The 12,478-nt window shown below is 30.0% G+C and overlaps 4 protein-coding genes across 4 annotated transcripts in view; 2 read left to right on the top strand and 2 right to left on the bottom strand.

The window, feature by feature from the left end:
- Positions 1-1,026, top strand: part of LOC105369050 (low density lipoprotein receptor adapter protein 1) — a 71,574-nt gene extending 70,548 nt beyond the window's left edge. The window contains exon 6 of the mRNA XM_011508292.1: positions 808-1,026. Coding sequence (XP_011506594.1) covers positions 808-1,026 — 219 coding nt within the window. The remainder of the gene's footprint in view (positions 1-807) is intronic.
- Positions 1,027-4,277: 3,251 nt separating this feature from the next.
- On the bottom strand, positions 4,278-6,360 carry Gint3 (GDI interacting protein 3). Its single transcript, XM_011507583.1, has 5 exons — positions 6,264-6,360; positions 6,040-6,189; positions 5,418-5,835; positions 5,044-5,339; positions 4,278-4,954 (listed from the first exon to the last, which is right to left on the bottom strand). Exons 1-5 carry the CDS (start codon positions 6,338-6,340, stop codon positions 4,570-4,572), a joined length of 1,326 nt encoding a protein of 441 aa, XP_011505885.1. The 5' UTR covers positions 6,341-6,360; the 3' UTR covers positions 4,278-4,569.
- LOC105368558 (putative uncharacterized protein DDB_G0277255) lies at positions 6,352-7,238 on the bottom strand. Its single transcript, XM_011507585.1, has 2 exons — positions 6,526-7,238; positions 6,352-6,448 (listed from the first exon to the last, which is right to left on the bottom strand). The coding sequence occupies exons 1-2, from the start codon at positions 6,950-6,952 to the stop codon at positions 6,372-6,374; spliced, it is 504 nt and encodes a 167-aa protein (XP_011505887.1). The 5' UTR covers positions 6,953-7,238; the 3' UTR covers positions 6,352-6,371.
- A 1,422-nt stretch (positions 7,239-8,660) lies between these two features.
- Positions 8,661-9,874, top strand: LOC105369049 (MAGE-like protein 2). The gene is made up of 5 exons (XM_011508291.1): positions 8,661-9,076; positions 9,156-9,324; positions 9,396-9,490; positions 9,572-9,697; positions 9,785-9,874. Exons 1-5 carry the CDS (start codon positions 8,783-8,785, stop codon positions 9,872-9,874), a joined length of 774 nt encoding a protein of 257 aa, XP_011506593.1. The 5' UTR covers positions 8,661-8,782.
- The last annotated feature ends 2,604 nt before the right edge of the window (positions 9,875-12,478 follow it).

The following is a 12,478-nucleotide window of genomic DNA, read 5'->3' as shown; positions in this document are numbered from 1 at the left end:
CAAGCAATAATTCATAAAGTTTTTCGTGAAATTCTCTGGAACTCGAGGTGAAAAGTTCTCTCAACATTTGTAAAAAATTACAAAATTTATTATCATAGTTTGAAAACCACTTCGAACACCTAAACAGCTAAAACAATATCCATAATCCACGAGACTGAGACTATTTATGCAATGGTAATTCATTTTAATTTTAATTATCGTAACACCCACGATTGTTATTTCAATAATTGCATGTTTAAGACTGTATAAGCGAAGTTAGGGGAAGCTATGTAAAGTTATCGTGCTGAATTCGATGCTGAGTCAATGCAAATTCATTAATAATATAATATCTTATATTAAATAAATAGTGCAAGTAATTCGCATTTGTTTTCCTTCATAAAAATCAAACGCTCGATTCGTGCTTGTCCTACAGTCCTTCTCTCTCTCTCTCTCTCTCTCTCTCTCTCTCTCTTTCTTTTTTTTAAACTTCAATATATAATAATCTCTGAAAAACCTGCGCGAACTTTAAGCAAATTATTAAATGTCCTCGAAAACCAATCCTTCTCCTGCTAAAGTAATGAAGCTAATTTTAAATCGTCATTACATAACACACGTATCTTAACTCCTGATCCTCCATTCCTCGATCCTTCAATTTTCATTGAGAAACACAATGAAACTATTTAAAAAAAAAAAAAAAAGAGAGGGAGAGAGAGAGAGAGAGAGATCACGACTTTCCGCATGGGAGTATCCTTGGATAACCCTTAATAAATCCCAAAATAAACTCAGTCCAGCTTAAGAGAAGTTTCCAAAATACAACTTTATGCGCAGGTGTCGTTCGACGAGTGTCCGGCTAAAGCTTCCGATGGCATACCTCTGCAGGAGCTCAAGTCTCCGACTGACAGTTCCCCGGACAGCTCGACGACTACGCCGACGACGGGGAGCAGTAACCGGTCGGTCGCGACCCAGCAACCCAAGCCTCAGTGCGCCTGGCTGGACGTCGAGTCGGGCTCGCGTTCCCACGCCCTAGACCTTGTCTGTTCCTCGTAGCACTTCAGCGACGTGCCCTTGATAACGGATCTCTGGAAGCAGCTGACGCCCAGCCAGGACCGGAAATCTAACGTCCCCTGAGCCGAGGCCACCCCCGAGGATTCCTTCCCTAGGATATATCCATCAATGCAACTGCGAATTCGAATTATAGAGCGAAAGGGAGAGAAAACGGATCTATCTCCCCCTGTGGACTCTGCCTCTTTTCGCTCTCAAATGCTTTTAGACGAATAATCGGGAGGAATATTTGGTTCGGCTGGAATTAATGGAAGTGCCCCGTAGTCTCAGGATGCGGTTTAGCGATTAAGTTTCGATCGATTTATTTGGTGGATGAATGAAAAATCTTCGTTTTAAGCAACTTGTGTGTAAGATTAAATGCATGAAATGCAAAACTATTATTACATTTAGAATTAACACAAGATATTGTCAAAGGATTAAATTAAATTTGTCTCTTCTTTTAATTATTGTCACAATGTCACAATGAAAAGGTCTAAAATAAATTATTTGTAATATATGAATCACATTAAGGTTATCCTTCATTTTATACGAAATCTTAAGCATAGCCGCAATTAAATACGTCGCGCGTACGGAAATAAAATTACTTCGATATAATCAGTAGGTAAATGTAGATAATATGTAATATTTCTTATAGTTGTACTTGCAGTATGTTTAGATATCTCTTTAGAATCGCAAAGTGATACGAAATTTACGCTCCCATTAATAATGAAGTTGAAGGGAGAATTCTATAATTATTTATACATTAAATTGTGTTAGTCGATAAAATTCCATTATTAGTTTCGAAAGGACATGAAAAGTGTAATTTAAAATTTTTTTTTGACATAATACTATTTCGTCAGCAACAAAAAATATTTTTCCTTTATTTCAGCGAATTTTCGATCATTAAAAAGACTGAAAAATATTCACTTTTATAAAGACAATGATAAATTATTAAAGCTAATTTTTTTTTTTTTTTTTTTTTTTTCTTTTTCAATTCATATGGATAATTCATAGTGAAAAGTAACGAAAAGAAAAATTTCAAATAAAAAAGTAAAAATAATAACATGAAACACATATATTGCAAATTAATAATGTAGAATGTAATAGTTGATATTGATTTGGATAACCCATAATTAAAAAAAACATATTATATCTTCAAACATTTAGAAAGTAAAATGCAATTATGTCGTATAAACATTTTTGCAAATAATTGCGCGGGTTCCCGTCCATGTGTATTGACACATTTTTAAATGTTTAATCGTATTATGCACGTAATTATAATAAATTTATATTAACATATCGATACTAATGTAACTTATCGACATTCTTTTGATAAAAAATAAATTCGAAATTGAAAACAAATAAGCCAAATAATTAACATGAACAATGCGAAAGAAAAAAGTTCGTGCCACATGTAGGAATTTCCGTGAGTATTCGGTTCCCGTGAACCTTTAGTGCCAAAGAGAATAGTGATAAATTATACTTTCTTATATGTTACAATTAAAATTTGTAAAAAGATATTTCAAATAATAATTATTTGTATCCGTTAAAACATATTTTATCGAGAAATTAATGTGAAATACTCTGATAGTAAATACTTCGTATCAATGTACCACTAAATTATAATAAATAATTCTTATTGTATTAAATTTTATATTAAACTGTAAAATTATTATCTTCAATATTATACACACATTTCAATTTCTAATTAAAAGAAATTGTGTAGAAACTTTATGAGAGTATTTAATAAATTTAATAAATTAAGACTTGGTGCATTAAATAATCGTAACGGGAAATTCGATGCTAAGATTTAAAAATTTATTTTTAATGTTACCGTGTCAATTTTCTATAGTATAATATAAGATATTTAGTGGTTGTATTGAAATATTAAATTTTTATTCTAGTTAAATGGAACTATAATGTTAATGATTTAGGAAGACTTTATTAGTTTTTTCGGAAGACATTTTCAATGAAGCTAATTTCGCTTTACATAATAATATTATAAAAGTAGGAATAATCTCGGCAATCTGTGTTTTAATTACTCTATAGGAAAAAATTAAATTTGCGTTTACGTGAATTATAAATAAACGAGCAATATATCAAATAAAAAATAAATGTTATGTATTTTATAAATTAATTATTAAATACAGAAAGAACATACACTTTTTGAACTTGTTTATAAATATATGCAATTCAATTTCAAAATGAACGATGTATAAATATCAATATTTATGTTACAAAAAATTCATAAATTTCATAAGAATATCAATTATCAATTATTATTATATTTGCTTCGTACATTCACTTTCAGTCAATTGAAATAAGTTTTTTAACGTATAATTTAATATTCTTTTTAATTAAACCATCACTGTTGTTCTTGATTGAGCAAAATATTTTAAAGTAAAGCGATTGTATTCTTCAGATATACGTTCAACATAAAAAGATATCTAGAATTTCAAAAATAAAATAGCAATTACGTAGAAATATGTTGTCAACTTCCTTCAAATGTAATAACGTCAAAAAATAATATGTAAAGCAATTGTTCATTGTAGCTAATACAGGTCTATATTGATAATATAATTTTCTTGCTTTTTTATTGTCTTAATATTAATTATTATGTTCCTTTTTTTTTTTTTTTTTTTTTTTTTTTTTTTTTTTTTTTTTTTTTTTTTTTTTTAACAAACTGTCTTCGGTTGAGTTATTAAAAACTTTCACAGAACAAACTTAAATGGTTAAGGCGATAGTAATAATAAAAGAATCTTTACATTAGTTCATTATACTGTCGTAATTGAACTGAACACAAAGTTAAATAACTCTTTTATAACTATTAAACGAAACTTCATAAATATCGTCGACAGCATCAAAACACTTCTTCGTCATACTTAATTTGGCGCATGACAAATGTTCAAAATATTCAAAATATTGTAAAAACACATGTGACAATGCTGCATCTTATAGAAAATGTGTGAATTGAAAAAAAAAGATAAAAGCTTTATTATTAATTGGTTAAGATTTTGTACAATTTTCCATACTATATGATTTTATGGGTAAAATTAAAAATCAAATTCAAATTTGAACAAATGAATTACTAATAAATATTTTATTTCATTTAAAAAATTCGATGAGTTATTTCAACATGTATTCGTATTAACTGCAAAATCTGAAAGCATTAACTATATTTACTACAACTAATTACTATAAATGTCAAAATAAATGTTTCACATAATAAACATTGAAGTTTTAAATACAAGAGCATATATCTTAGTTTATAAAGCCAATGTTTATTAATTTCTCCATATTACTTATCCCAGATTGGCAACCTTTCATTTAATAAAGAAGGTTTCGAAAAAATTTTTTTGTATTTTATTTGAAGATTAAGTGGTAGAAATTGTTTAATAAATTTGCGACATGAAATTACTGCCGGAAGTGAATTTTAAACAAAGGCTAATAGTAAAAACAAATATCTGAAAAAGTTTTACTGTCAACAGCCCAACTTTTACATCGATAGGGAAATTTGTATTAAAAAATCGCCAGCGATAATATTTATATTTACGACTGCAAAAGACTGAGTGTTTCTTTTTTCAAGAAATAAGGTGGAACTCCGGAATCTGGATTAGATTTATTGAGAAATGTAAGAACGACAGCTGGAACTAAATTTAGTGTCTCTAATGTCTTATCATAGTCTGCCTCGCCTAGTGTTTCTCTCGTATCAGTTATTAAATTAAATAGAAAATTTTCATTCGCCAAATGTTCTTTAACAAATTCTACTAGTTCACGTAACTTTTCTTTTACTTCGAATGTACCCTGTAATGTTATATTATCTGGAAACTTTATCCTTATTATAGTAAATTGGTATATTTTTTTTGGTCTATCCATAAGTTTTTCCCTCATAGCCGATGTTAACAGCATTTGATTTAATTCCAAGGATTTTGTTCTAAACAAGAATTTAAATTCGTTAATGGACTTATTATATAAGACGTGCATTTGAAATTAAATTTAAGTAAATTTATAATTTATAATTACAGATTAGATTGTTCACGTTTTAAATCTTGCACGGAGAGTAAATAAAACTCTGCAGGTAACTCGGTTCTTTCCGCTGCTTGACTTGGTAATAATACATGTACATTTCTATCGAGTAAAAGTTCTACGGGTTCAGTAGAATTTAGAGCATCGACTAATGTTTTAAGATTATCAATACTCGATCTTTCTGGACTCCATATAAGAAAATCTTCTTCCGTCTCTTGATTCATTAATTTCTCTTGAATAAATCCAGCTGCTTTTAATAATTCCATCGATCCTTTCAATTTTTTAACTCTTTCCTATGGGAAATATTCATTTTTTATAATTGTATGAATTATTTATACAATAATTAATGTGATAATATAATAATTAAATACCTGAAATATTTTATTAGATAGGCGAATTTTCCAGTACTTTTCTTCTTTAGGATTATTTATAATGTTATCTAAGTACTTACAAAGAGTTTCAACGCAATAATTTATGCGTTCTGTCCCATAATTACAACTATGGATAACTAAGCATGCGGATAATCCTACTTCACTCTCCATCAGTTGGGTACTAAGAAATTCTTCAATTCTTTCATACCATGTTTCTTTATTTAAGATTTCTTCGGATATTAACGGACATCGATAATAAACGCCAGTCACAGCAAGTACAGAAGTTTCAACTCTGGATTCGTTAATCTCATTCGCTTTGTTAGCAATGTTTGCCTCTTTATCCGCAATATCCTTAGCGAGACGTTGTTTCTCTTGTTGTATTTCTCGTTTAACACGAGCTTGTATAGATGCGTACGATCTATTAAAAGTTTATTCGATTAGCAATATTAAGTATGATAATCATTCTAGCTATAGCATATGATACAATCGCACACATAAATTATAAAAGCAAACGCTAATGCTGATTGTATGTCAAATTGTAAAACAAATTTTAAATGTAAAATAAATAAAAATTATTGTTTAAAATTTAACGATTAAAATGTCTCTGTTATTTATTATTTACGTGTTAAATTTTGAATCGTCTTTTGCTTTTGCTTCTATTCTAGCTAAAGCAGCTTGACCAGCGACTTTAGCATCATCGGTCGGCTCGTGCCTCGTCGGTATATCATCCACTTCGTACAATGCAGATGTGGAAGGTGCCGACTCGTTCAATCTATCCAATAAAAGAATACAAACATACGAGGGAAACGACAGGCGTAATGGCCAAAATGAATTAATAAAACTTACTTGTATCCTTTGCCCGCGTGCTTAAATTTTTTATCCCTAATTCTCTTCTGAAAGAACGATTTAATTTTATCCGCCATAGCTTTCTCAAAAATGATCAGAAATAACGTTTTATGAATAACGTTGAGAATGCTCGGTCGGAAGTTGTAGGTTTAACACTCTTTGCTTAAGCTCTTCTGGCGAGGTATCTAAAGCAAGTCCAACTGTGCATTAACATCATTTACACAAGCGCACGTAAATAATATGTAAAGTCTATTGTACTTACTCGGTGTCATAAATCGTTCTGTAATCCTGGCCCCGTAATAATACCAGGCAATATAAATGAGACAAGCGTTACTTATGAAAATGGTGACGAAAATCTTAAGCAGCAAATATTGAAAATCATCAAAGGCGAACAGCGACGCAGCCTCTTGCAAGACCTGGGGTAAATTTAACCCGACTTTCTCACCGGAATCAACAGGAGTGTCACCGCCGACACTGCTGCTGCTGCTGCTGCTGCTGCTGCTGCTGCTGCTGCTGCTGCTGCCGGTGCTGCTGCTACCGCTGCCGCTGTTAGCTGTATCGCTGTCACCCGAGCTCGAGCTAATGCTGAAACTTGTGAATATTATGTTTGCTACGTCACAAGTGAGTCTGCTTATCGCTTCGACAAATGAACCGGTCCAAGCAAATGCACTTTCCAACACGTTGTTCATCACACGAAAGCAAATTTCGCTACCTGTACTTTTTCAAAACCAAGTCCTTAATTTTCCCTTCTCTGTACCACGCAAACGTCCCGGATTGGCTGCTACGTCGATATTTATTCAGAATCACAGGGTTTTAACAGTGCCAGCTCGAAACCGAGCACCAAACAAATCACCCAAGTCTTCAGCTCGGTGAGATAGAAAATTAGACAATTCGCATACCTACTTCACTGTGTGCACATGAGTGTCTATGACGTATGCATATGGCATCTTATGATACACCTTTACATAATTTTTCATTCCCCCCCCCCCTTTTTTTTTTTCACTTATTTATATTATAGTCTTGATGCGCTGTAAAATTTGCAAAACCATCAGGATAGGAGCACGCTTGATAACTGGCAGGTTCTATGGATTTAATGGGATATTCGTTGTATACGATCTTTCAAATGCGCAGTCATTGATTTTGCAATTATTTTTCAATGGCTACAAGAAAACGATGGCCCTTAACTCGTTCGCAAATTTTGTGATTCTGCGCAGAAATGGTCTCGCGCTGACTGGTTCCGGTACGCGCGCGAATTTCAAATCATTAGCAACGCCTTGTCCGGATGCATCCATTTATTTGGGCGAGGACGCGTGTATTTTGGCAGGATGGACGATTAAAGGCAACGTAATGCGAATATAAGAGGGAACGACGTAATCGTGGTAATCGTATCGCGTGCAAAACAATGCGAATATTTCGTATCGTTAAATTATTACGATGCTGACCTCGATGAATAATAAAGTGTAAATCGAAAAATAATGATTGATTAGACGATTGATTCATTCGTAATGCAATAATAATAAAAATGATTATTAATAGTAATATGCCCGATCGTGAATTATTGAAAAATAATTGCCCACTTTAGATAGACTATTTTATGAAAAATGAAATGAAATTTTTTTAAAAACAAATTTCATTATTGCGTAAAGAGTTTAGAAGATAAATTAACGATTACTTGTTTCATTCATTTTTTTTTTATTCTTTTGATTGTGGTTTCCTTTTGCCTTACTTCTCTTTCTTATTTTTTCTTTCACTTTTCTTTGATAATTGATAAAAATAATTAAAATAATTGTTGCTACCATTTTTTCTCCATTCAATCTCCTCTCATCCTCCAACAATAATTTATTGTTAATATCTCGTATGAATATAAAGCCAAGATTGTTAATCGTAATATTTAAAGTTTTCGTAGAAATTTTGTTGACAATAAATGTTATTATAATTATTGATAATATTATTATTGATGTTGTCGTCGATGTCGTTGTTGTTGTTGTTGTTGCCGTTGTCGCCTTTATTATTTGATAATGTTCTATGCTATAACGTGCACTTTTTACAGTTCGATTGGATCACTATCGAAACTCAAATTATTAAAAATACTACAAATTTTATTTAAAATACGACCTGCAGGTAAATATATTATTTGTAAATGCACTCAAAGCCAGAAGCGCGTACGCAGCCACCCACGCACGCGCACCCCCTACCGTATATTCAGACTGTGACAGGCGCGTTCGCACGCGAATGTACACGCGCAATTGACAAATGCACTTACGGCGGGAAATAACGCCGATAAACACAGTGTTAACCTCTTTGGAGATTCGATTTACATAAATTTACATAAATATGGGCCAAAAATTAGTGGTAAATTTAAATGTAATTGTAAATATTACTAAATAAAGGCTTTACAATTTTACAAAAGCTTACATTCATAAATTTATATAGAAAATATTAAAATTTCTATTGAAGTTACTGATTAACTTTTGAATTATGCTTGTTTGGAAAATATTGCATTAAATTCAAATTTTAAAATGTCTCAACGAATTCAAAAATCTAGAAAATGTTTATCACAACCAACCACGAGTAGCAATACGAGCCAAAGTAGCCAAAACGATGAGGACCACCGCTCAAACACCCAAATATCACACGATCAAAGTCTATCGAGCCAAGAACATGCTCATCATGTGGGTAACGTTGTGAAGTACATTCTTGCGGCTGATCATTCTAAAATACCAATTGTAAGATCAGCAATAAGTAAGGCAGTTAATTGTCAAGGCAAAAATTTTCGAGCGGTTATGAATAGTGCTCAAGAAGTTTTACGAGATGTAAGATGCTTATTAAATATTGCATACGTTTATTATTTAAATTCGATTGTATAATTAAATTTAATTCAATCCTAAACAGGTATTCGGTTATAAACTGGTGGATGTTGAAAGTGGAAAATTCATACTATGTAATACGATAAAAAACGACCTACCACATTTAAACTTTGATGAAAATGTCAAAAATCGTTATGTTTTGTTATTTTTAGTTCTTACACATATTTATATGAGTGGAGAAGTATGCACCGAAGGTATTATTCAATTTATTTTTAAATTCAATTTATAATTTAATCAGTATGTTGATAATAGTGCTGTTTTGTAGGTTCACTTTTTGACTTTTTAACTAAATTGGAAATTATAAGCGATGGCAATATGATAAATGAAACGTTTGGTAATGTTCTTGAATTAATAACAATTGTAAGTTTATCAAACCTTTTATATTACAAACATCCATATAAGTCGTGTTAAATAATTAAACACTTGTACATTATATTTCAGCAATTTGTTAGAGAAAAGTATATAAAATTGGAAAAATCAGATAACGATGACGAGTCGGAGTTGAAGTGGGGTATACGTGCTCATGAAGAACTATCTGTACGATCAGTTATGGAATTTGTAAGCAAGGTAAATATTAATAACAAATTATTATTAGATTGAAATTAATTTCTAATAAATTTATCTAATTCTTAATAATAATAATTGTATCGATAGGTTTATGATAATAGAGATATCAAGACTTGGCCTCAACAATATGAAGGTATGCTGCAAAAAGAAAGAATGATAGCAGAAGAAGAAAATTGAGTGACATATGTTAAAAGTAAAACAACAAACTTTCGTAATTAAATTCTCTTTTTATTTACGAATTAATATTTAGTTTAAATGTACAGTTCAAATTATCAGATAATATATTTTTTTACGTTATAATTATAAATTAGTAAGATAATTTTGTAGAAATGTCAATACAGTTAAATTACTATTAAATAAAGATTAAAAAATTGTCATTTAGCAGTACACTTCCTTAAACTAGTTTGTAGTTCGCGGAAGAAACCATATGAATAACTGGAGATTAAATTAAAAATTCAGCAGAATTACATACATAGAGTTTGGTGTGTTTGACTCTGGCCCAAGGCTTTTTGTATCCAATTAACCCTTCAACGAAAATATAGAAGAAAATCCGTAATTAACGATAAATGAAACTGAAGAAAAGAGACACCAAGTGTCTCTTCGCCTGTCGTTATCACGTGCAACTATTTTTTGGCTTTCTCTCAATCTCGTGCGGCGCAAGCGCGTTGCAACGTCGGGTGCAAGCACCTTCTGCAGGAGGCAGAGACCAGAGTAGCGCATCAGTGGTAAGTAGTAATCAGTTTACCTCCTACCATCGTGGAGAGCATACATATATAAACGTGCAGAAGGTTTCTGTCGCGAATAGTCCACTTATCAGACAGAGAGAGAGAGAGAGAGAGAGAGAGAGAGAGTGAAAGAAAAAGAAAGAATGCCTTTGACGCTACGAGCTTGATCTTGTGTTTACACACTGTCATACAATCTATAATTCATGATATCGTGGGAAGCTGCATTTTTATTTTGGTAAAAGCATTATTTTTATATTTATTAACAATTTAATTGACAGTGTTAAAAAATGTTTTGTGAGAGCCATTTGTGGAGATGTATGTGGTATTACTTTTATATAGCTTTTATACTTAAAAATTGAATTTTTCAGCATTTTTGTTTGGTAAAATTTTCTCAACCAAAACTAAATTTAGAAAAATGCAATATTTTACCAAGAAAATACTCTTAGCTTAGAATTCATAACTTATATTAATAAAAATGTGAAAGTAATTATTGTTTTTTCAAATTTATAAAGTATTTACATTAATAATCATGAGAATTGGTAAATGTATTATTTAAACACGCTTAAATATATATATTTATTCATAATTGTTTGTGTATATAGTACTATAGAAATAATTTTTTCGTCCTTATTAATGACATTTGTTTCAATATTATTGTAAATCCAAGTTTCCAAATATTGCATAATGTACAATTTTTTTTTTTAATTAAACGATGTACTTATGGCCTTTAAAATATAAACAATGTAATAAAGTAAATACATATTATAATTATACCATAATGTACTTTAAGAAGACAATGAATGTTTCGTGACAAAGTTGATTGTATTAATTTATTAATATGCATAGAGCGTACATACCGAGTTATTTACAATAAAATTACTTTTATTTAAATATCAATCGATGAATTGATGTTTAATATAAAATAACATAAAATTATATTATCTAAATTTAAATACAGAAATTATTTTATAAAATATTATATATATATATATATATATATATATATATATATATAAATTTATAAATATACTACTTATATAAAAAAAATTCAAATATAAATAATGCATTAAGGTAAATTACCACTCTCGAATGTTCAAACAGTTCCCGAATGTTCAAAAAGTTTTTTTTTTTTTTTTTTTTTTTGTTATTTAAACTAGGCTCAAGAATATATTGAAATAGTGCTTAAATCACATAGACGTATTTTGTTAAATATTTATATTCTGTTATGAAATAAAATATATTTTCTTAAGAGTTTGTACTTTTTTTAACTGCACGCAACACACGCTTTCAACAAATATTCATCCGTATAATAGAAAATTTAATTTCAGCTTTAAAATTATATTGTTTATAAAAGTAGATTATAATAAATTGTTTGTGAATTTCTTGGCCACGATCGATTTTTTTTTTTTTTTTTTTTTTTATCTACGATAGCTAACAATTGATTGAGAAAACATTTTGGAATATAAACTCTTTTGAACTATGATTGATTAGACATAATGCCTATGTTATTTGTAAAAAATTATTATAAAATAATGCTTTATACATTCGACGAGACATACAACAAAATACTAATTTAAAGTGAAAATAAAAGTTTTTCTTTGCATTTACAAGTATTTCCAAAAAATCGGCTATTTAAGGCACATAAAAAACAACCTTACAAAATACATAACATTTATTGATTTCTATTGTACCCTTTGAACACACGCCGTACTCTCTAAATTTATAGTAAATGTATAATTTTCAGAATTAATATGTATATCCCCATGGAAAGCTTTTTATTTATCAAAAAAAAAAAAAAAAAGAGGAAATGGTCGTTAAATGAGAAGAGTACAATTAGATAAGAAGAGTAGAAAAAACTAATTTTTAATCTTATACGTTTTGCGAGGCACATTCAAATATGAGCTTATTTGCCTTAAATATCTCGAAAAAGAAATTAGAACGAAAAAGGCAATAAATGTTAAGAGTCTTATATAAAACAAAAAAAAAGAATAAAAAATATAAATCGTATGCAAGAGCTACGTATTATGATTTTTTACATTATGCCTTTGATGTTGCT

Source organism: Ceratosolen solmsi, unplaced genomic scaffold (genome assembly GCF_000503995.2).
Source record: "Ceratosolen solmsi marchali unplaced genomic scaffold, CerSol_1.0 scaffold1, whole genome shotgun sequence".
In the NCBI taxonomy this organism is placed as follows: Eukaryota; Metazoa; Arthropoda; class Insecta; order Hymenoptera; family Agaonidae; genus Ceratosolen; species Ceratosolen solmsi.
This window is presented reverse-complemented; position numbering and strand designations above follow the sequence as displayed.